At 40.5% G+C, this 25,479-nt stretch overlaps 1 protein-coding gene across 1 annotated transcript in view; it reads right to left on the reverse strand.

Annotated features, from left to right (window-relative positions):
• DPYD (dihydropyrimidine dehydrogenase) overlaps positions 1-25,479 on the reverse strand; it is a 1,077,189-nt gene that overhangs the window by 521,640 nt on the left and 530,070 nt on the right. Inside the window, exons 12-13 of the mRNA XM_083157059.1 lie at positions 22,147-22,331; positions 19,438-19,653 (exon numbers count right to left, since the gene is read on the reverse strand). Of these exons, the coding sequence (XP_083013185.1) occupies positions 19,438-19,653; positions 22,147-22,331 (401 nt within the window). The remainder of the gene's footprint in view (positions 1-19,437; positions 19,654-22,146; positions 22,332-25,479) is intronic.

The raw sequence follows: 25,479 nt of genomic DNA on the forward strand, positions 1-25,479 counted from the left end.
AACTTAACTATCCTTTTCAAATAGGTACATGTATATATGTGAACTTTCCTCTTGAAACAGATTCTTTAAAGTGAAACTGGTCTCAAAATGATTTAACGTAGGCTAAAGAGTATGTTGTTATGAAAAAGACTCAGTTTATTCCCGAAAAAATATTATTCACTTGTTGATACAAATTTGTGAGTCATTAATTTGTGTAGCATTAGTAATGTAGATGTCAGCACAAATTATTTAGTGTAAGCACAAACTTAACTAGTACTGTATAACAGCAGTGGGAAAAGCTTATTCACCGCCAACCTCTCCACCAATGTATCTATAGCACCTGATACTTCTGGAGCCGTACTTCTGTCACTATGGATATATGGGGCCTGATTCTGGTTGACTTGGTAAACTGCAGCTTACCGAGTCCGAGAGTGCCCGCCCCACCGAAAAATGCCCCCCCCGCCCTAGTATCCCTTTGCGACCATGTAAGGGAATGTGTTATGACAACACATCCTCTCGCATGTCCCACAGCAGGAGAAATCACTAGATGGTTGGAGACCATCAAATGATTTCTCCTGGGTTTGCAAATATAAGTCAGTAGAGACTGACTTATATTTGCAGGCACCGTACCAAAGACAGGGCATCATGTGATGTCAGCCACCCACCCCGGCACACTGAGTCACCACCACATTTACATGGGAACATCCAAATGCTGGGTGACATAAATATCAGTGAATACAAAATAAAATAAGGGTACTGAAGGACCCCACACAAGCGATTAAATGGGAACATTCATGATGTCAATGTCAACATTGTGATCATGTGGAACCCCAGTTGGAATTCTATGCTACGGGCCGCTTAACCATTCCCACTTGGACTCCAAGTGGATGGTAACATATGATAAAGTCCATAAAAAATAAAAACCTTATAAAAAATCATATTTCACGTATTGACCATTGCCACGGAAACATATTGCTTGTGTTGACCTTTTGCCAAAGTCAGCATTGTGCATGTTGCTATGGGCAACCAATCAGAATCTACTTCTTTTTTATTTAGCACCTTCTAGAACAGGCTTTCCCAACCACGGTCCTCAAGGCACACCAACAGTGCAGGTTTTGTAGATATCCAGGCTTGAGCACAGGTGACTTAATTAGTACCTGAGTGATTCTGATTAAACCATCTGTGCTGAAGCCTGGATATCACTAAAACCTGCACTGATGGTGTGCCTTGAGGACCGTGGTTGGGAAAGCCTGCTCTAGAAGATAGTAGACAGTCTATGATTGGTTGCCCATAGAAACATCCCATGTGAAGAAGAATACGCATCTTAGTAAATTTCCCCCATTGACTCTTAGACATTGTCTGCTAGCCATTTGGTTACTCACCTAAACATCAGAAGAACCAGGGGTAACCCGTCCTTAGCACTCTGGTGCATGGGGGATGCAGGGAAGGTGTGTGTGTGTGTGTGTGTGTGTGTGTGAGTGTGAGAGAGAGAGAGAGAGAGAGAGAGAGAGAGAGACTACTGTATGTTGAAATCCCTTTCATTTTTCATCTATTCTATTATTGAGAGTAATGCGCTCAGTAATAATTTTCCTGTTTTCTAAGTGATACAATAGAACGGTCTACAGCTAAAGCAGGTTTTAACAAGAAAATTAGATTAAGAGAATTGTCAGGAATTATCTTTTTTTTTTTATAAATCTTTTTATTAAAGTCTTTTCATTTATAATAATATAAAGACAGTTCAATAAGTGAATAAGTTCAATGTCTTACATCACAACAAGTTATGTCAGTTTCCACTACTCATTATGGTTTCAAAAGATCAGGATGCATTTCCTTGCCGTGATAGGAATTATAAATGTTTTAATTGTTCACACATTTCTTTGTTTCTCATATTTTTGTTACTTTTGACACAATGTACCAATGAGAATGAAAAACCACACAAGGGTACAAGAGACAATGGCGCCAGAATGACTTCATTATGTAAGACCGGCCTTGACAAAATCCATTGTAGATTTATGTCAACAAAAAGAATATACTCACACTAATAGGAGTGTTCTGACATGAATGGCAATGCTCCGTTGTAAAATTTAGAAAAGCACTTGATATTTTAACGATTAAACACTTGGTAAACAGATTTTTGTAACATAATCACACTAATTATGCAGAGCATCTCGGAGAGATTATCTTTCCCTTATGGCCTTCTTAAACTGATGCAGTTTCAGCAGATTTAAGCAAGCTTCACATGGAAGAAAGTCATATTTCTCTTTCGCTTACCAAAGATCCAATTAATCAATAAGTAATTGCTTTTAAATAAACTGTTAGTCCATCACTAGTGAAGTAAATTCTGTATTTTCTAGCATTAATCAAAAAAATACTGGAAGGATGCAGTAGATAAGCAAGCACAAAATAAAGCATGCACAAATACACATTATAATCCCATGGGTGCCAGACGGGGTCCCGACAGTCGGGATCCCGCAGTCATTAACCCGACGTTGGGATCCCGACTGTTAAAACACCAATGGCTGGGTTCCCGACGGCCGTTGGCTATTTTCCCTCATGGGGGTCCACGACCCCCATAGAGGGAGAATAGAGTAGGTGACAAGCGTAGCTCGCCACCTTGCCCGCAGCGTGGCGAGCGCAGTGAGCCCGCAAGGGGCTTTGTTACGCTGGCCACACTGTCTGAGACCAGGCAGTCGGGATCCCGATGTTGGGATAATGACTGTCAGGATCCTGACTGTCGGTGAATCATATCACACCCAATCCCATAAATACCTTTCCTTCTCCGATTGTGTATGTGTGTGTGTGCTTGGGGTGGGGGTATTGAGAATCTACAGACTAAATAGGAAACCCTTTGAGATAAGATCATTTTTTTGTATGTTGGAGGCACTACAAAAGTATTTTGCGTACATTAATAAAGTGTCTCCACAATCAACCAATTTTCTTCTGTTAAAAGGAGCTACTGTATAATTGCACCACCTCAGGAATGCCAGTGTTAAACTATCAAACATGTCCAACAGTAATAGATGACTGATTAATTGATGAAAGACCATGGTTCAGATTTTTTAAATGGACCGTGTACAGGGTATGCAACCCTGTCTAATGAATTTTAGGGTATTGATACAGTACATAAGACTACCCCATCACTATACCTCCCAACTGTCCTGATTTCAAGGGACAGTCAAGATGTTTTGTGACTGTCCCACTGTCTCGCCCGCAGGCAGCATTTAGGAGTCCCCCTGTCACTCGTTGCTCTGCTCAGCAGAGCAGCAGTACATACACGCTGTGTGCATGCATCAGAGGAATTAGGGCATGGCCAGCAGAACACATAGTGCTGTGCACATGGAGATAGAGGGACTGGGGGAATGGCCAGTAGCTCATAGAGTGCTAGCCATGCCCCCACAGTGATAGAAAACTGGGGAGTGGCTAGGGGTAGGATCATTTCCACAAAGCCATTGTCATGCTTGTGGGTTTTGTGGACCAAATTTTGTGATCATGGTGGGCAGTGGAGTATAATGAGAGTCCTATAGAGGTATTCTGCTTTGGCGTAGTAGTGAAAGGTAAACTTGTATACGCACTTACAGGCACAGGGTTGGAATAGACTAGTGATGGCTAACCTTGACACTCCAGATGTTGTTGAACTATACATCCCAGCATGATATTAATAACTGCCACCTTGGCAGGTTACACGGTAAAGTACACTTGGAAAGATGGCATCAGATCAGTGGAAAATTAGCCTTCTGCGACTCAATTGCTAGGTGTGGCCTTGTCAGAGCTGTCAGTAACAAATAGCACCCTATTGTCTGGACCCGGTTGGGTAATAGCAGCGGCTGACAAGGTACTAAAATGTCTGGCAGCGTTTGATGAGAAACAGGAAAGCCAGACAGCGTCCGGCTAGTGGATGTGGCTTAGAAGCCAGCTAGCGGCAGATGACAGGAACCAGCTGGCAGGTAATACAGGAATCAGGAAACATGGTAAGCAGTAGTGAGGGGTAGTGGGTGCCTGTATAGGAAGTCTGGTGCTACTGGAACTCGGGTAGCAGTCAGGAGGCCGGATGGCAACTAGTACCAAGAAGTTACTTGTACCGGTTAGCGCCTGGAACCCTCACAGTGATGGAGACTGGAATCAGTTGGATGCAGGAAAGTGAATAGGTGGTGGCTGGATACCAAGTAACCGCTGAGAAGCACACTGCAACAGGATGATTAATGGCATCCTGAACAGTATACGTCTGTTTTACAAGTAGTGACTGAATCTGGATAGTGATGTAAAAGTCAGACAGCGACTGAGGTATAATTAGCACTGGATACTTGCAATAGGTAAGGCTTGGAGAGCCAACAGGAACCAGGTGTCAAAGCAATAACAGGAAACGTCTGGTAACAGGCGTCATGCTAAAAAGCAATCTCTGGTCTAGAATGCAGGATATTTATCCCTCCTGCTTTGCAAGGATTGGAAGGCAGGAATGAGGGTGATAAGCAATCCAAGGTATGGATTTAGATGATCACAAGCTGTACTTGACAAGGAACTTGGCACCAAAGGGTTACAGGAGATCTCTGCTGCAGGCTGTATTAACTCAGGTGTTTAATCAGTCAGCAATGCTCAGAACTACACTGACTGACAGGCAGCATGGATCCAGTTTGTATTTATTAGAAACTGAAGATCTCAAGTCAGGTAAGCTGTAGTGAATAGATGAATGACAACCATGTCCCAATTTAATGAGGCCACTCCCCTTTTCAGGCACCAGTACGGCTTTGCGCAGGTGTACCGACTCCCAACTTGGAACTTGGTAGATTTTCATCAGTCTTCACATAGGGATATAGCCAGAAAGTTAACATTCCAAATGTTGATACAGTATTATAGTATAATTTTAACATGCTCAAACTGTTAACATGCTTTCAATTTGTACATTTAAAATGTTGACAATGGCTATGTCAATACATTGTGAATGTCAATTCATGAAATTAGGGTTAGAATACAATTAAGGATAAGGTTATTTTGCAATTAGGGTTAAGGTGTATATAGAGCTAGTGTTCAGCTAAAATAGGCGGGTAAGCATTCAAATTAATTCTGACATAATGAACATGTCTAATTACTGTACATCAGCCATGTTTACATTCTCAGAGTGTCTATGGTGTCGACATAGCGAGTGGTGAATTTTCATAGCACAACAGGTTATTTATGTGTTGGCAAGGTTATTCTGCCAATCACAATCAGACATTTATCTCGCCGATGATAGGTTTCCTTTGAATATTATCCCACAGAGAAGCCTTTAGTATATTGGTGTGGATATGCATTAAAGTGGAGGTAAATATAATATAAAATGACATACTGTACAGCTCCAATTGCACAGTATGCAGCGCTGCTGTAAAAATGACTATTTGGTAATAAAACGAATATTCCCCACAACATACTACTGTATCGATCAACATACAATAGTACTTCTAGTTTCCCAGAAAATAAAACCAGATACTTATCCAAATGACATACTGTACAGTAATACATTTTCAATGAACTTCACAGAATGAAGTATAACAATGGTTTTATGTCTAATACAATAGACCCTAAATTATATTAAATTATGACTCTTAGCATAATATATAAGCAAGAGTTTTGACCAATATATATAATGCCCAGCCCAGCATATCATAATGCTTGATAGATCTGGATTTCTTGATCAAGGGTGCGCCTTAACTGTCTATTTGCTACATATGTAAAAATCAGATGGATGTCCTGATAGAATAATGCCAATTTACACAGTTATTGGCTAACAATATATAAAACATAGCATTTGATATCAGATAAGAACCATTTGGCACATCTAGTCTGCCCTTTTTTTGTTACCTCAAACCCTATTTGATCTTTATCTCTTTGTAATGATATTCTAATGTATATTCCATACATGTTTATATTGTTCTACTGTCTTAGCCTCTTCCATCTCTAATGGGAGGCAATTCAACTTGTCCACTACCCTTTCTGTGAAGTAATTTTTACTCGGAGTTCCTTTGAATCTTTCTCCCTCCAGTTTCTGTGCATATCCTTGTGTTCTAATACTTCCCTTAATTTGAAGAATGTATCCCACCTGGACCTTTGATATATTTGAAATTCCCTATAATATCCCCCTTTTCTCTTCTCTACTCCAAACTATACGTATTGATATTTTCTTAGTCTTTCCAGGTAAGTTTTGTGATGTAGGCCATGCACCATTTTAGTTTTATATCATACTGTATTTATATCCTTCTGAACGTGTTCTCCAGAACTGGATGCAGTATTCTAGATGAGGTCATACCAGTGACCTACACAGTGGCATTATTACTTTGATGCGGATTCCTCTCCCTATGAACCAAGCATCTGACTTTATTGCTTTATTACATTGCTTCCCTAAAGTCACCTGAAATGATGACTCCTAGATCCTTTCCAATATAGTGGCATTCATTAATACTATATACAGTCTTTGGATTTTTGAGATCCAAGTACATAATTTATCATTTTTAGCATTAAATTGAAATTGCCATGCCCATGACCATTTCCATAGTCTACCTATATCATCAATTCATTTGTTTTACCTCTCCTGGTGTGTCAACCCGGTTGCATACCTTAGTGTCATCTGCAAAAAGGCATACTTTCCTGCCATGCCACCAATAAAGATATTAAAAAGCAATGGTCCAAGTACAGATCCATGGGGTATTCCACTGGTGACCTTCCCCTCCCGTGACTGCACTCCATTTACTACAACTCTCTGTTTTCTATCCTGCAACCAAGATCTTATCCATATAACTTATTATAGTTTTTGAGTTTATTAACACTCTGCGATGCGGGACAGTGTCAAAGCCGTACTAAAGTATAAATAAGCTATATCTTTGTCCCCCATTTATCTATTACTTTAGTCCCCTAGTCAAGAACGTCAATAAGGTTTGTTTGACATGACATTGCCTGAATAATTACTTGCCGTTTAGAATCCAGTAAAGTGCTAGATTTGAGATAAATCACAAATCTTCCTTTTTTAGAGTGTTCCAACCAATTTTCCCACTGCTAATGTAAAGCTCAGCATTTGGTAGATGCTTGTGTCTTCCTTGCTTAAACTTATGTGCCATGAACTTTAACAGTACAAAGCCACAGATGAAGTACAACAGGACTTGGGGCTCACTCGTTCCCCGAGCACACTTTGAGCAAATTGGTTGAATTGGGCTGCCGATGCCGGTGTTAAAATGCAGTGGCACTATTACTTCAACCTATGTGCCCCCAACTGAACTCTTCCAAAAGACCCAGTTACACTCAACTGTACAAAGCTAAAGTCTCAACTGTACAGAGCTAAAGTTTTGTAACTTGCAGTTGTTTTATTTGTGCAAATAAAATGCACATTTTCAGTCCCAAAAATGCTTAGTGTAGCCGAGCAGGGCTGCCATCAGAATTTGTGGAGTCTGGAATTGACAAGATAGGTAGAGCCTTACTGTTCGAATCCAAGGCAAACTGGTCAGACCTGCAGAGTCCACAGCACTGGCCACACTACTCTATCTCTACATTGACTAAGGGAAATATGAACTTTGCTCATAACATATTATACCTGATAGACTCCAGTCCCAGGGCCCCTCTCTGTCTGGGTCCCTGCAGACCCCCCCCCACCTCGATGGCAGTAATACGGCCAAGACCACCCCGGGCGTGACGTGATAAGAGTGCTGTGTAGACCAACCGAAGTCACAGTGCATGAGGACTCATCTCTACATGTGTCCTCCTAGTAGCCCTAGGTCTCTGCTGCCTGCTGAACCCATGCATCATACGCCGGGTATACCATTTTAATTCACCGCCTCCCTTGCTTGGTATCTGCACTTACTTGACTTTTGCCTGCAACTCTTGCCTTATTTCTTCCACTTGTCTTTTTTACTGTGTCCTGCCATTGGATTTATACTTCATAATAGATACAGGGGTTCCTATATTATTCCCATGTGTGTGTGTGTGTGTGTGTGTGTACATAGCTTTCAAGTATAATGATCACAATTTCTTTGGCTTGTTAATTAGTAAACTGTGAGATGTAGTTAGTGTCAGTGTGTGTTAGCCCAATGTACAATTCTTAGTATGTACAACTATACGTTAAATTATACAGTATGCCTTTCTACAAACTTCATATGTGCGAAAATTTGTCCCCTTTAAAATGTTTCATAAAAGTTCATCATAAAGGGGTCGTTGTGCTACTCTGTATACATATCTACCAATCTAAGATTTTTCCATTTGCATAGCTTCACATGGAGAAAAATAAAATTGCAGAATTCTGCTGGTACTGTACGCAGCCAAGCCCTGTAATCCTAACATTAACGATCTGATCATTTATCTCCCTTAAGACCATACTGCTTACGCTCTACAGTATATCAGTCTCACAATAAAGAAGAATGCTGCTGTTTACTGAGATATCAACTGGCATTTCACTCCAAGTCAATGGTCTATTTTTGTTACAGCATATTAGACTACAATCTGGCATCTACAAATGTCAGAGGTATAAAAAGTGAGGAAAAAAAACGTGATTCAAAACAATGCACAGAATTTCTAATATCTGAAAATAAAAATAGTCAATCGACCCTTTTATCTCTGGTGAGATTTGTCGATTGAAACTTATTCATTCCTCACTGGCAGAGAAAGAAAGATTTTATTTACAACAGATATCATGCAATATTCAGCTGTCAATCTCCAAGCTACAACCAGGGAGAAATTATGTCAGCAGGACAAGATAATACAATTTCAAGCAGATGTTCATCCAGGGTTCTAATTTTTCCTCAATTCCCTTGGTAAGCATTTAATTTCTTTATTATATGCAAGCTAGGCAAATTGTACTTCATCAAAACTGTATTGTGAAATTTTAATATTTCATATCATAACAAAACTACGCAGAGCAACCTTTCTCATAATAGGAACACCAGAATTTCAAATGTCAAGTCTCTCCATTTTAATACATTTTAAATAGCATTTTTTTTTTACTTTGCACCATAAAGTTTGATTTGTTACAGAGCACAATTTATTTATCCTGATACATCTTGTTTAAAAGGGAACATCCATCCTAACTGTCTTCCTTCTTTCATATTTCCCATTGGTTAATAAAATGTTTTGCAAATGTTTATTATAAGTGTTACCTTTTGGTGGAAATAAAGGATGTACTAAAGCATTTGCCGGGATATCCAGTAAAGCTGAATCAATGAAACTGCAAAACGAAGTGTCTGAGTTTTCGCAACCCCCTCCATACTCACCTCGGTGGCAGGAAGCCAAACAGCAGAGCTCTTGTTTAGCACATTAGATGTATTAACTTAATTTTATCTAGAGACATATATAATTTCATGAATTTCCTTTGTTACATTATAATAATTCAATGTTCATTAATAAATATAGATGTTGTTTGAGCACTGTTTATTTATGGTGGTCATACTGTAGGAGGGGATTTCAGATTAAAAGAGCAGGGGAACAATTAATGGCATGTACCATTTATGTTTTGCATAAACTCAGTGACAAGGTGAAACTCAGTATCCGGATGGCAGGTCCACTTGGTGGAGGTCGACAATACCATGGTTGACCACTAGAGGTCGATAGTGTCTAGTTTGACACCCATACTTTGTTGTCGGTGTTTAGATAACAACCTCTTTTGATCCTCCTATCCTGCCTCCGTTCCCCTCCATTCCTACTTATCCTATTGTATTTCGTTCGTCCACCCACCTATTTTTAGTATGTTAACTCTTATGAGTATGGCCCTCCTTCCTCACGTACTCACCCTACCTCATTACCTCACCTGTGCTCCTGTCCTGTTCTTCCCTTCCTCTACTTCATCTTCAGTCTCCTCGACAATTTCCACACCTACTTCAGAACTGATGCTGATTTTAGTTCTACCAGCTATACCCCTATTTATACTGTATTTTTCAACACACCCTGTACGTTACCTTGTAATTTGTTTTTTTTTGTTTGCTATGTACGGCGCTGCGGACACTTTGCGACGCCTTATAAATAAACGTACTACTACTACTAGATAGACAGAGACGGGAGATCGACAAAAGGTAAGCATCAACAGAAACCTGGTGAACAGTAACAAGGCTTATACGGGTTTTTCATATTGTTTTTGATGCCGGTCCACTTGTTTCTACTCTACTATCCAAGTGGACATACTGTAGAGTAAGAATAGAATAGTGTGCCAAGCGTAGGGAGGCACTGTGCATGAAGAATGGTGAGTGCAATTAACCATGCAAAGGACATACACAGTGCCAGTTTTTGGTACCAAAAAAAGATGAAAAATATGTGACAACCTTGCTCCTGTCAATAAGGTTCCCGTCGATGCTTACCTTCCGTTGATCTCCTGTCACTGACTATCAGTGGCGCTGTTGACCTCTAGTGGTTGATCATGGTAATGTCGACCTAAACCATGTTGATGCCGTATACCATAACCATTAAACTCCATGTCCCAGGCTTTAGCCAGTTCTATTATATTACAGCAGACTAGAAGAAGTGCCAAAAAGTGTCCCCCCTTACACAGACACTCATTGCCAACATGCTACCATTTACCCTGTAACACACCCACACAATCATGTCACCCTCTACCAGGGTGTAGCTTATTTCAGTACCTCACATTTGTCATACACATTACAAACTGTTGTGGTTCTCCAACATTGCCTCCCCAGTCACCTACTATTATTATTTATTATTATCCTTAATTTATATGGCACCACAAGGGACCCACATTGCCCAATTACTGAGTACATAAACAAATAAACAAAACAGTGACATACTGTACAGTTGAATACTATATATAAAAAAATACATGGTACATTAACATAGCTGCATCAGCAGACAACACTGCTATATCCATGTCACCCAGAATCTCCATGCCTCCAATATCTCACTGTCACCAATGCCTCCCCAGTCTTCCACTATCACCCCTGCCTTCCCAGTCATCCACTGTCTCCCTATTACCCCAACCTCCCCAGGCATCCACTATCTCCCTGTCAACCTTGCCTCCCCAGTCACCTACTATTCCCCACCCCGAGTCATCAACTATCTCCGTCACCCACTCCTTTAAAGTCATCCACTATCTCCCTGTCACCCCTGCCTCCCCAGTCACTTACTATCTCCCTGAAACACCTGCCTCCTCAGTCTTCCACTCTCAGCCCTGCCTTCCCAGTAATCCACTATCTCCCTATCACCCCTACCTCCACAGTCATCCACTATCTCCCTGTCATGCATGCCTCCCCAGTCACCTACTATTTTCTTCCCAGTAATCCATTATCTCCCCGTCACCCATGCCTCACCAGTCACCTACTACCTCGTTGTCACTCACAATCTCTCTGTATTCCTTGGGGGTACTATTGTGTGGACACTGCCATATCTTTGAGTAACCACACCCATTGTTTGGCACACACTTGTCCTTTTAAAAGGTTTATGCCATCAAGGTGCTCCAACATTTATATCCATTTACCAAAAACATTTAGCTCCGACTAGGCCTGCCCATAGTACTTTTACTCATACCTCCAGTATAAACTATATCAATCAATTCTCTCTTCAAGTTCACATGGCACCTAAGCAGCATGGTTAAGACCTGTGGATACTTCGGCAAAAAGTATCACCTTATATTAAAAGTTTCTAATAAATAACACTCCCCATATAGACCTAAACCTTGACACAAATATAACAACATGACCACAACAATCACCTGTCTAAATAAAGGAATGTTTTGCTATAAGTTGTATGTTTGCAATGAAAAAATAACAGAATTGAGCAAAAATGTCAAAAGTGTTCCATGAAATGTTACCTATTTGCACTGGTTACAGAATTTAGCTTTAAGTGTACCTAGTAATACTCAGTAATATCCAGTAATACTCCATCCACAACAAAATTACCTGACAGCCATTCTCTCATATTTACCTGGGCCACCTCTATTGTTTTTGGATCCAGATTGGAAGAAAAGTGTTTCTTATCTCAAAATATCTTCCAACCTGACCTCTTCGCTCCTCACAAGATCTACGTCTCACATCCACACTCATTACTCGCTCACATTCCCGATTGCAGGACTTTCCTCAGGTTGCACCCACTCTGTGTAATGCTCTCCAATGCACAATAAGACTCTCCTCCAATCTCCAAACCTACAAGTGTTCCCTGAAATCCACCTCTTCAGACAAGCTTATCAAATTACAGAATCAGCCACTTAAACTTCATATACAGTTCCTATCTAATCACATCCCCACTGTACAGTCCACACATATCGATTATCTTTATTTTTCACATTTTCTATCCTCCTGACCTATGGCCAAACTGCTGGATCAGCGTATCATACAGCAGACCAGGAACCTTTGCATTCTGGTGGAACTAATGCTTATTATTATATGCATTATAATACCTATATATTATTATACCTATAGATTGTAAGCTTGCCAACAGGGCCTTCATACCTTTGACTGTCCCAGACATACCCAGTTTGTTGTATCACTGTCTCCTATTGTAAAGCGCCATGGTGTATGCAGCAAAATGCTGATAAATAAATCAAATAAATTGGCTGTTTGGTGCACTTGCAGATAACAAACTGCAGTTGATAGTGGCAGCCGCATCCCACTGGGCCAGCACCAGTGTGCAAGCACCATTATCGTGTCATTTCTTTGAACAAAACCATAGTATCCTTTCTAAATAAACAATAAATTCCAGGGCAAACCCGGGTTCAATGTGACCACATCCAACCTGGGAATTTCCTGGCATTTTGGAACAGGTGTAGTGTGAAAATGGGGGTTTCAGATGCACCTGTGTACCTGGGTCCTGACAGTCAAAATCCCGCACATTTTCGCCGGCTTCCAACAACAGTCAGACAGTCGGTAATCAATGTTCCCACTGCTGAGTCTCAGTACGTCCATGGATCGGCGAAAACAGAGCAGTTTTGTAGAAAAACTACAGTGGATTTCCGACAATACAATCTTGCCTCCATCTGTAACAGGTGAGTCCCGGCTGGGACTGTATAGTGAACTGTCAATATTTTCACTTTTGTAAATATTAACAGATATTGAATACTCCCCTTAATGTATATTGTAGTGCTGTTAATGGGAATGGAAACAAAAGTTATGCACAAATCAAATCTTTCTTTGATGAATGGTAATGTATTCACATGATGTAGCCTGTAGATGTCACTACTGCATTCATTACACTTCCCAGTGTTATCAGTTATAATAAAGTTTAGACTAAGGGCGGGATGTATTAAACTACATCGCCGCCCTTCGCGCCCCCCCCCCCCCCCCCGCCGCGATGCCGCCGCATATGTACTAACATATGCGTCTGGCATCGCGGTGCGGTGATGGAGGCCCCCCGCGATACCTGGAATTTGGTGTGCGGGGGGTCTCCGTCACCTCCCAGCCGGCTCCTGCATCCCTCACGCGGCGTCACGCCGGTGACAGCTAAGCAAGCTGTCCCCGGCGCCTCCTCCTCCCCACTGCAGCCGGAAGGATGTCCGGCTGCATCACTAGGGGGAGGAGAGGTTTACCTTCCAGGGTCCAGGAGGACCCTTCAGGAAGGTAAGCCAGAGGGGGGGTCGGCGAGGCGGCGGGTTTGCGTCGGCGGCGGCGAAAAAAAGCCCATAGGCTTCTATAGGGTATCGCCACCCAAAGGTGGCGATACCCTACACTGCGGTATCATTTTTGATACATAGGAAAATGCGGTAAAACCGGGGTTTTACCGCATTTTGCATTTGATACATCTCGCCCTAAATCATTGTACATTGTGCATACTAATATCTATTTTATATGCTATGTACATTTGTGTGTGTGTATATTATTGTACATGATATCTTACATGTATACAGATGTAGCCATGCTCATCTATCCCACGCCAATAGGATTTTATAGCTTCCTCATTGTGGGCCTTTTTCTAATTCACTCTTTGAGGAAAATTCCTTCTCAGATGGACAAAACCATGTGCACTGCAGGTGGGGCAGATGTAACATGTGCAGAGAGAATTGGATTTGGGTGAATTATTTTGTTTCTGTGCAGGGAAAATACTGACTGCTTTATTTCTACACTGCAATATAGATCTCACTTTGAAGAAAAAACCCACCCAAATCTAATTCTCTCTGCACATATTATATCTGCCCCACCTGCAGTGCACATGGTTTTGTCCATTTGAGAAGGAATTTGCCTCTAAGAGTGAACTAGAATAAGGCCCTAAGTGAGTGGGGTACACCATATTCTAAATACCTATCTACATTGAGGAGTATTAATTTATCCAAAATGTCAGGCTCTAGTAGATGGTATTTAAATACTGCTGATTACACGCCGGGAACATCTACAGAATCACAGGAGAAATAAGAGGAGTATATTTATTTTTATACAATCATGAGTCCAGAGAGCAGTGCCATAGGAAGTGCATTATTACCTATGCTTATACACAATGCCCATAGTAGCAGTGCTGCTTATACAAATAATGCCCATAGTAGCAGTGCAATAATGGCTATTGTAGAAGTGCCGATTATAAGCCCATATAAGCCGTGCCACTTATACACAGTGCCCATCACAGCATATGCACAGTGCCCATCGTAGCAATGCTGCTTATACACAATGCCCATCATGAGAGTGCTCAATATAGACATTCTACTTATACACAATGCCCAATGCCCCTAATAGCAGTGCCATGTATACATATTGCCCATCATAGCAGTGCCACTTATACAAAATGCTCAACAAAATCAGTGTCACTTACACACAATGTCCAATGTAGAAGTGCCACTTATAAACAATGCCCATTGTAGCAATGCTGCTTATACATAATGTCCAATGCACCTCATAGCAGTGCCATTTATACAGAATGCCCCTCATAGTAGTACCCTCCACCTCTCCCCCCACACCCATTCAACTATTTCTCATTTAATACTTTCCTTCCCCGTGGTACTGTAGCATAACTTAGCCTCCACGTGGGTACTCCGGAATTCTTCTAGGCAGGGCAGAAAAGATGGGTACACAATGACCGCTCTCCATCTGCTGTCATATTCCCATCTAATTAGGTAACAATAGTTCATTTACACTTGGTAAATAAATGCCAAGTAGTAACTAAGTGCTCTAGTTTTAATACAACTTTGTAAATCATGTAAAAGACAAAATAGTGCAGAAACAAAAACAAACACTGTACATAAACACATTCCGTGTTAGTATTAACCGTGAATCATTTTTTTCTGACACTAAAATGACAAGCTCGCTATTCAGAAATGAAAAACAAAACAAACAAAACGGTTTCATTTTAGCAGATACTAAATAATCTCAGGAAGCAGCCAAGGGACAGAGGGCCTAATTCAACACCGCTCACTAAGCAGCGATCGATTGCTACTTAGCGATGCTTGCCGAACGCCCGCCCCCCTGTTGCCGCCAAATCCCCTTGTGAGGGAATGTGTACAAAAACACATGCCCTCGGATGCAGCCACTGGCAGAAGAAATTATTTGATGGTCTCCGATGCCTTTGCAAATAAATGTCAATCGGAGCTGACTTTTATTTACTAGCATTAGGACAAAGACGGGACAGGATGCGGAGGTCCTGTGATGTCAGCCAGCCGACCGCCCTGGTAGGCATCCACCTGTGTTCCCAGAGGAATGGCCAGCATTTTTATGGTGAAGTTCAGTTATAAACACCAGCAGGTGCACAGCTAGTGTTTAGAGTGGTAAGGAACTTTTTAAAGCTGGGTACAAACTAAAACATTTGTAGGGATGCAGGGAGGGAGGGCTGAGGTTATGCACTTAGAAGGGGGGGTTGGGGATAGAATGCGGGGCGAGAGGGTGAGGCTGCGGAATATAAAGGTTAGGCAAGGAAGGTTAGAGTTAGGCTGAGATTAGTAATTCCCCTTTAAGAGCAGTATTAATGCCACTACCTCTGGGGAGCACTTGGTCTACATTTATTTGTGGGGAGTGATACTGTATTGACCAATCCTGTTTGAGCCGGGTGATTTTCCCTCCATTATTTAAACTATACTATAATTAGCTGTATTATACCAAATTATACTATTGGACTATTACTGAGGTCGTCCTGCTTTTTCTGCCATAATTCATAAAGGGCCAGATGCACTAAGCTTCAAAAGTGATCAAATGGAGAGTGATAAACAACCAGCCAATCAGCTCCTATCTGACATTTTTCAAACACAGTCTGTGACATGTCAGGTAGGAGCTGATTGGCTGGCTGTTTATCACTCTTCATTTGATCACTTTTGAAGCTCAGTGCATCTGGTACCAGTTACAATTTTCACAAAAAACCTATGTCAATTTTGTCATGTCTATAGTTAAGTTAAGGTTTTAGTGAAATAATAAAACCACTGGGAGACATATATATTGTATTAACTTGTAACATTAGCTGAGCACCAATTTTTTTCAGCTTATCGACACCTTTTTCCATATATAAAAGCACTGTGTGAGAGTATTTTGGGAACCAGACACAAAGTTGCGGATGTCAAATTTTTGATAGATAGGTCATTGATGTCTAAGACGTTTAACATCTACTGTAGTCTTTAGTGACAAGAGCAAGTTATGGCAAACAAAACTGTCTTCAAATCTTCCATACTGAACCACTACATGAACATTAACTACTTCTAGGAGTGGAAAAACCTACAGTATTCTGCTACAGCCTTGTAGGCCGACCTAAATTTGCGCAGTAATTCATAAGGCTATTGTGCAAAGCTAAGTAGAACACAATAATATAATAGTAAGAAAAATATCTTTCAGCAGAAACGGTCCAATTTTCTACAGAGGAATCTTTGATTCATCGTCCTCAGGTACATTCTTTTAAGTCACACTATTAAAGGAAATGGTTCACTAATGGTATATTAGGAAGCTATAAATAATGCATATTATGTGACTGGCATACAGAAACATATATAGCTGATATACATCTATTCATGGATCAGTAAGTCATGTCTGCACTTAACAATGATTGTACATTATTTCAGCTAATGTGAAGTCCAGTGCACCACACAATTTAATAGCTATCCCTCTGTAAATAGACCTTCCATCTTCCGTTTCACTCGCTTAATACCTTACTGCTGCACTATGTAAAATACAGCTGATTCAATGCATTCCCAGTGTATTGATTTTTAGCTTGCAATTAAATTTGCACATGATCATAATACTATTTTTATAATGGTTAAATGAGAAGGAAAAAAAAAAAAAAAAAACAGAAAGTAAGATCTGCAGTAAAGTCAGCCTGTGCAATCACATCACCGAGTGCGTTTAATGAAGGAACCTGTGCTGATTATTGAAAGTGACAGCCATACAAATCAATGCTTGTCACCAGCAGAGTGAAACCAGATGTCTCTGATTAATCAAAATTAGATGTTCACAAGAGAGGGGGGCGGCTAAATAAAAGCAAACATTATGCTATCTAAACGAAATGCTCTGCTTAATCTACACGGTTTTACAAATAAAGCACAGGCTCACTATATTAATTTGACAGCCATGTTTTTTAAACATCTGTAGCAAGAACAGGTGCCGTTATGTAGTAAATCTGAGTAAACTGAACTGTTAGAATTGATTTTATCTTCGAGTTTCCTATTGATTACAGGTTGCTTGCCGTTTGCGCAATGCCTCAGTTGAACTCAGCGGCTCTCGAACCATAGGAAAACCAATATATGGTTACGATGATGTGACAATTCTCACTGTACTATAGTGTCTCTTTAATGCCGCAACTGAAAATGTTATCCTGTGTGTGTCTGAACAGAAAGGATTTTGTATGTACTATCTAATATATTAACTGGTATTTTCTAACATAATCCATATATTTATACTGAAGGGTATTAAAACTGCAACACGTTATGAGCAAATTAATGCCTATCATGTTTTTCTTCATTAGGATTCTATGGAAAGAAAATCTCATTAGTATGGAACTTGGGAAACCTGAGCGCTTTCAAGTCAATTCTTCTTAGTAGGTTAAACAATGGATTTAACTCTCTTCCTGGGCTGTAACAATTGATAATTCTAATGCGAAAATTAATATGCAAACGGTACAAAATGTCTTTCCAACCGCCACCAACTTTCATTTATTTTCAAAGCAATTATTATTTATACAGTGATTACGCGTGCTTCACTATTGTCTATAATTGAGGAATGTACGTATTTATGACAGAATGGCACGCTGCATAATTGTTTGTATTGTACCCACTGCTTAGGTTGATGTCTCAATGTGCAGAAAAATGTTCAACTGCCCGGATGGCTTTTGCCTTTGTGCTTTTTGCTCTACAGTTCTTTTGAAGTACTAGGTACAGGCAAATCAAAGAATTCCCTTTCTGGTTTGGAGCTTACTGGAAGAAAGATCTCAAACTTTTCCTGATATAATTCAACTGCTCCATGTTCCATGTTTTTTTTTTGTTTCCATGATCAATACCTCAATGACTATCATATCATTGAGGTATTGATCATGGAAACAAAAAAAAACATGGAACTAGCGGGGATGTCTTTTCGCCAGTTTCACACATCCATCCTCCTATAATATACATACTGTAACACATCTTTGGAAATAGATGTCAATAATGTACCTCACAGTTGATTTTAAGATAATAACTCTTGGGTGGTGTAGTGTTCAAAGTTCCCTCTCTTATATATACTGTATTTTGGAAATACCATAATTGATTTCTTAAGAGATAGATCTACTGTGGTATTATAAATGTGTACTTTAACTCTTTGAGTGTCAACGTTGCTGTAAGATATCCTCAAAATATCCGCTAAAAATGAAAGCGTCTCTCACAGTGACTGTTTTTTTTTTTTGGGTGCAATATTTATCTAAACATCAATGAATAGACTTGGCTGTATTTGTATTTATATATACTAAAATAATAGTGTCTGTTAAGGCCAGCACACATTATGTGATATAGGCAAAAGATATGCACAACAATGATAATACTGTTAATGGAATGGTGAGTGGAAGCAACCTACTGTGCATTGGGTGGACATCTTACATTTGTATGTCCTCTTGGATCCTGAGGATGGGCAATGGAGCCTGAACATGTAGGACCAGTCTGCAATCAATTTGGCACCTTTTTTTACTTAAAATCTGTGAGTGCCACCTTATTGCCGTTCCCTTTATTACAAGGACCATTGGGTCCTTCTTGGATGGCACCAGGTAAGAAATCATGTGGTATTCTCTGAGGAGTGGGGATCCTGTGTTTTATTTTACTAGTTCAGATCTAGATAGTTCACCTACATGTGCATAACAAACACTGAGTTAGCACAGATCGCCCATACACACATGCTACGTGTGCATGGGCGATCTAGCCACCGGGGAAATTGCCTGCCCTACATCACTTAGCACTCATCGCTAAGCAGGATCGCCATGTGTATATGCCCATTTTGACCTTAATATTTGCTATTTACATGTATACTATTTTGTCTTTTAGTATGAACATTGTTGTAGTCTGTATTGGTCATATTCTCCATAGTCTGTTAGTAATACTTTATGTTGTATGTTATTTATCATAAATGAATCAAGATACAAAAAATTCCAGCTTACCTTTTCTAAGGAAAATGTTTTTGTTAGGGCAAAGCCCCATCCTGCTTCAAAAGCTCTTCGGATCATTGGGGCACTTGTCGTTGGTGGAGCACTTGCAAGTCCAAAAGGATTTAGAAATTTCAATCCAGCCATTTCTACACTGATATCGACTGTTTCAATTGGTGTGTAGAACAATGGCAGCTCTGGTTTCTCAGCAACAAACTCTCCATGTAACTCCTGTTCATAAGAATAACAAGTATTATTCATACCAATAAAACATTACATTGCTAAAACATGCCTAATGTTACTGGGTTAATTGTCTATAAAAATCTTATCAAACGTTTGGTGCAATTGCATGAAATTTCTGAAGTCTATGTATATGATAGCCTCTGCCACTAGGGAGCAATAATTAATTATCATAATTGACTTTCACCTCACTGGATTATTCACACTAAGAATTCTGCACAAAGTCATTAGACTTTATCTAAGGCTAATTTAATACTGCCACATGGCTTTGAAGAAAAAATAAGGTGTATTCAGTTGTCTGAGCTGCAAGTATATTACAGCACTGTAATTTAACAAGTCAATGATTATTTAAATGTATCGGTACATTCCTAATCAGTAGCCTATATGTACACGTTGGTCATTCCAGAACAGAAGAGGCTTAACAGAGTGTGTGAGTGTGTGTGGTGACTGCTGAGGGGGGGGGGGATGTGCCATCTTCAGCTAGGCCGCTGCCTGCATTTTACGAGAGGCTGATTAGCAAGTCCTGCCAATCTTCAGGAAAATAAAATGATGCAGTGCCAATTTCCCTGTGATTCCAATACTTTGCTTATCCAGATCTATTGGGAGATCCAAATAGGTCAGTGATTTATTCAGTACCAATGAAGTGGTTAATGTCATGAATGGGAGCGTGGTGTGCTGGGTGGGCCCCAAGGCACACAGAGGCTTCTGAAGTGCCCACAGGTCCATATATTTGAACTACTAAAATGATAGGCTTTTGGTTCTACTAGGCATGCGCAAACCAGTTAGCCAGGTAATGCATAGTATTGTTGCTGATAAGGTTGAAAAAAGACATTAGTCCTTCAAGTCCAACCTACTGTATATGTAATCTCTTACGATGCACCACTTTTTTTTGTAATGACCGAAATGAAGCTACTACCTATCTGTTTCAAACTAAGAGACCTAGCCTGCCTAGACTGGCAGACCCACAGTATGTCTCTCTGGGTCCACTATCATCCATTCAAATAAATGGTTATAACCATGGATACTTTTTTCTGGTAAGCATTTGCAGGGCTGCCATTAGAAATTTTGGGGCCCGGGACAGACTATGTAGGCAGATCCCCCCCCCCCCTGTCTACCAGAATAAAAAAAGACCCCCACAGACTAGATGAAATAATAAACCGATAAAATGATATTAGCCGCAGGTATAAATTACGCATGCACACTAATAGATAGCAGTAAACAATATATAGCCAAAATCGAGCTCATGTTCAGCTGATGGGGGAGGGAGGTCATTAATGGTGTGCATGAAGCACAGGGCAGAGAAGTCAGGGCTAGAGGGCATAGGGCAGAGAAGGCAGGGCTAGGGAGGCACAGGGCAGAGAAGGCAGGGCTAGGGACGCATAAGGCAGAGAAGGCAGGGGTAGCGGGGCACAGGGCAGAGAAGGCAGTGCTAGGGGGGCACAGGGCAAGGAAGGCTGGACTAGGGAGGCTCAGGTTAGAGAAGGCAGGGCTAGGGAGGCAAAGGGCAGAGAAAGCAGGGCTAGGGGGCACAGGGCAGGGAAGGCTGGACTAAGGATTAGACACAGGGCAGGGAAAATCAAGGCTAGGGGGGCACAGGGCAGGTTAGACTGGACTAGGGAGGCACAGGGCATGAAAGGCTGTACTTGGGGGGCACAGGGCAGTGAAGGCTGGACTAGGGAGGCATAGCCCAGATAAGGAAGGCTAGAAGGGCACATTTCAGGAAAGCTTGGACTAAGGGGGCAGATTGTAGGGAAGGCAGGGCTAGAGGCACAGGGTAGGGAAGTCTGGACTAAGGAGATTAGGCATCGGGCATGGAAGACTGTACATGGGGGGGCACAGGGCAGGGAAGGATATGCATATATACTGTATACCTATTCCTCTTGTTGGCATGGGGGCTCCTCCTGCAGTAAACAATACCACGTGAAAGAGAGTTCTTTCCAGTTGTGCATTGCAGGTGGTGGGGTCGCTCACACAGTTACTGTAGGGGGGAGGGGGGCTAGAGACAGCTTAGATTGCCTGGGAGTGCTCTCTGTCTTCTCTCTGTGCAATCTGCTACTGTCCTGCTTCTCCCCCTGGCGGTGTCTCACTGTGCTGGGGCAGGGAATAATATGCTCCAGCCCACACAGCATCAGCAGGGAGCTGTATCATCACCAACAATGTGCCTACCCCAGCCCTGGGACCCGACAATACATAGTAGGTAACTCTGACCAAAGCCAAGCAGCTGCTGATCCTGCAGCCTCTGTTCCTCCTGACTTGGTGCTGCTTTATTAAAAAGGAATAAATTATCAGCAGCTGCTTTGATGGCGGGTGGGGAATGGCTGTACATTTGTGTAACCCTTTCTTAAACATATAAATTGAATCTGCCATCACAAACTTCTCTGGTAGAGAATTCCATTTCTTAAATCCCCTTACTGTAAAGAAACCCAGTCTCAGCGTAATAGTATGAGGAATGCTATAGCTAACATAATTAAGAACATTGCATACCTGTAAAAATTTGTGAATGTACCAAGATGCTTGTTTGCCGTCATTAACAGATTCAACAGTAGTATTAGCCAATCCAGCAATATCACCTCCGGCGTATACTCCTGGTTCACTGGTTTGCATGGTCTCTGTGTTAACATCCGGTAAACCCCATTTGTTAAACTTGAGGGGTTTCATAGCATCAATAACTGAAAAACATAAATACAAAAATATACATAATGTAACAGAGTATATATAAGGTGTTTACTGAGGAAACTATACACTGGTTGTGAAATACCAAATAAAATGACCCATTGTTGGGACAAGAAGTACAATTCAGGATTTAATAAAAAAATGTGTCCAATATTCAGTTAGTCCTTACTGGTACATATGTACAGTTTGTTATTCAATTGTATTCCACCAAGAAGGAATTTGAGCTTTTTTTCCAGCAAAACCAGAGTTAATGTCATGCTAATCATTCTCCATAATGCCAGTGGAGTCGAAGAAAACAAATCAACATTTGATCAACAGGGGACCTCAAAGTCTATTGTTCTAGAATAGAAGCAGAATAAGTGGTCGGTATAGAATACCTGTGTCAATTGGATAGATGGCCACAGGTTTATAAATTTCCAAACCTTTTTCTCTAGTAAAGTACAGATGGAGCACCTCTCATACGGTGCCAGGAATCGCCAGATTGCCCCCCGCTGACGGAGATGTGCTCCATGTGACTGAAACACGCAAGTGTCTCACACGCACACGAGTCCCAGTCACACTGTGGCGGGGAGTGGAAACACTGCCCATCTCTGCTTCAGGGAGATGGGCAGGGTAAGGAGGGTGTGGGCAGCAACTGGGGAGCGGCGGGGATGCGGCAGAGAGCTCTGTTGGAAGGGGATGTGAGAGCATCTCATGTGCATGCGTCCCCTTCTGGCGACTGCTGACAATTCAATCGCCAGCCCCCAGCAAGATGAGATGCGCTCTATCTGTAATTCTAGAATTAGCAAGTGTGATAAAAGTATGGATACACCGAAAAAAGAGGGCCTGATGGGCTAGCCAGTACATTTCCACCTCTAGGTTATCTGTTTGGCCAGCATTCTTGGCAGGTACTGTAGTAATGTGAGGCTACATCCCCATAATTCCTATCCTGGGTGTACTCTATAACTCTCTGGCTTCTATTAGCCATGTCTTTCCTGGAATAAAGTCTATTAATTGCCTTCATGTGTATTTTTTTAGTGTGTGTGTCTGAACTCATGTCCTACCTCGCAGCGCTTCAGCTGCAGTGCATAGCTTCACTGATGCTACATCCAGGTACCAGGCCTATTACACTGTGCAATATCTTCAATATGCACCAGAATATGTTTAGTGGAAAGATGAATCTGGCGTTAATGTACTTAATCAAAATAGATAAAAAGGTATATCTGCAAGCAGTTATATTTGTCAATTTGCTTGAATGATGACCAAATTGATGTTATAAGCATCTGTTTATTATTATGGGTGTGCTGACCTAGAACAACCAAAATGGATACAATAATATGAAGAGTCAAAAAAGTGATTGTATTGGGTAGGAGCACGAGGGTCCGAAATTATTAGAAATCTTGACTTTACATAGAACACAGTATGTCCTTCAAGTTCAACCTTTAAATGAATTTAGCTAAAACACATGTGACAGCCGATAGCCAATAAGAGCCCACTTTGAGATCCGAGCAAATCCGAAACAGCACATCTCTAATCTAAAATGTTTGGCTGCTGTAATTTCTCCTACTAAATATTAATTGTACAGCACATGGATTTGTATTGTGTAGAAATAGAAGCAAAAAAGTCAGATTAATTTCTCAAAACTAGGATTGTCTACCTTATAAGACAATGTCCTAAATACTTTGTTTTTATATGCTCATATATTGTTGGCTTAAGACTAATTAGTCCTCTATGGTTATGCAGGATAATGGTATCAACCGTATACTAAATGGGATTTTGAATAGTCCTCCCTCTGCATTGTATATATGTAGGGGGTGATATCTATTGACCATAGAGGACTCATTCGTCTCTTCCATAACATTCAAGGAAGACAACTCAATAATGATAAATAAAATGTTCTTATATAAAGGTGGTGGTGGTCGGGGGGGGGGGGGGTTGTTGCTCTGGGAAACAAACATACTAGTTTTGGCCCTTCTCCAAGTTAGTATTGCCAGGGCATTTGAATATAACTCCGTTCCTCCAGTGAAATTGTATTGGTAAATTATGGTGATAGGTGGATTTCTATAACTGCAATAAAGGGCGTCAGAAAGTCAGCTTTATAGTTATATTGTGTTAAAAGAACCATTAGACAGAGCAAAACTGTTTTCAGCAGTATATAAAATGATATACACCATATAAAAAGGATTATTATTACTTGAAATTGTGGTTATTTATACTATTTTTTCTTTATATAGTTTGTCCTTTATGATACATCTTTTCCTCGGGATACTACACTATATCTTGGTTTTCAAAAATGTAAATGAGAAAACATTATTTGTAGCTAGGTTTAGGACAAGCAGTTTTAAAGGACATCAAAGAAAACTAATCAGTGTTTTTAATCCACCCGAGCGAATTGCTGAATACATATCCTATGCCCTTGACAGAAGGGTAAAAGATTATACCTTTCAAAATAAGATGATGCATTAAAATATAGATATCATACATATGAGGTTTTGTGTACCGCATAACTGTTTTTTTATTAATTTATTTAAAAAAATGTACTTTATGTACTATGCATCTGAAAATGTGTGTATAAAAAATCCACACACTGGTATTGCTTGCTTTGCATATTACTTATATAACATGTAGTAGTATGCATTATTTTAATCATTCTTCATTTGTCACACTACAGTACATGTCGCTGAATCTCTGAATGCAAAATGATCATATCCTCTGCAATATACAAACAAGAAATTATTTATTTACATTTTAATTAGAAATGACTTCTTTTGTAAGCTTTTACACAGTTGCATACTCAGAACCTTCGTGGAACCCAATGGCATTGTATTGAAGGGGCCACTGTTCCATTGCTTCTTGAGAGACACCTCTTCCCAGAAGTTAATATTTTTAGGTCCCATAATAGTGCATTAGTTCATTTTCTGACCAATAGTAGTGATATAGTTACTAGTATGCCCAATAGTAGTTCCCTAGTTTATTTTATGAACTATTATTGTTTTCTAGTTTATTGTAGGGCTTCCAGTACACATTATGCCACACAGTATACCCAATTCACAACATAACTTAATGCATTCATTAAAGTGCCCCCTGTTCATATTGTGAAACATTAGAGTACCCTCCAGTCAAATGATTCCACAGTGCAGTGCCCCGGTTTATATTGTTCCACAA

The sequence above is a fragment of the Crinia signifera genome, chromosome 8 (genome assembly GCF_055691185.1).
Source record: "Crinia signifera chromosome 8, ASM5569118v1, whole genome shotgun sequence".
Classification (NCBI taxonomy): domain Eukaryota; kingdom Metazoa; phylum Chordata; class Amphibia; order Anura; family Myobatrachidae; genus Crinia; species Crinia signifera.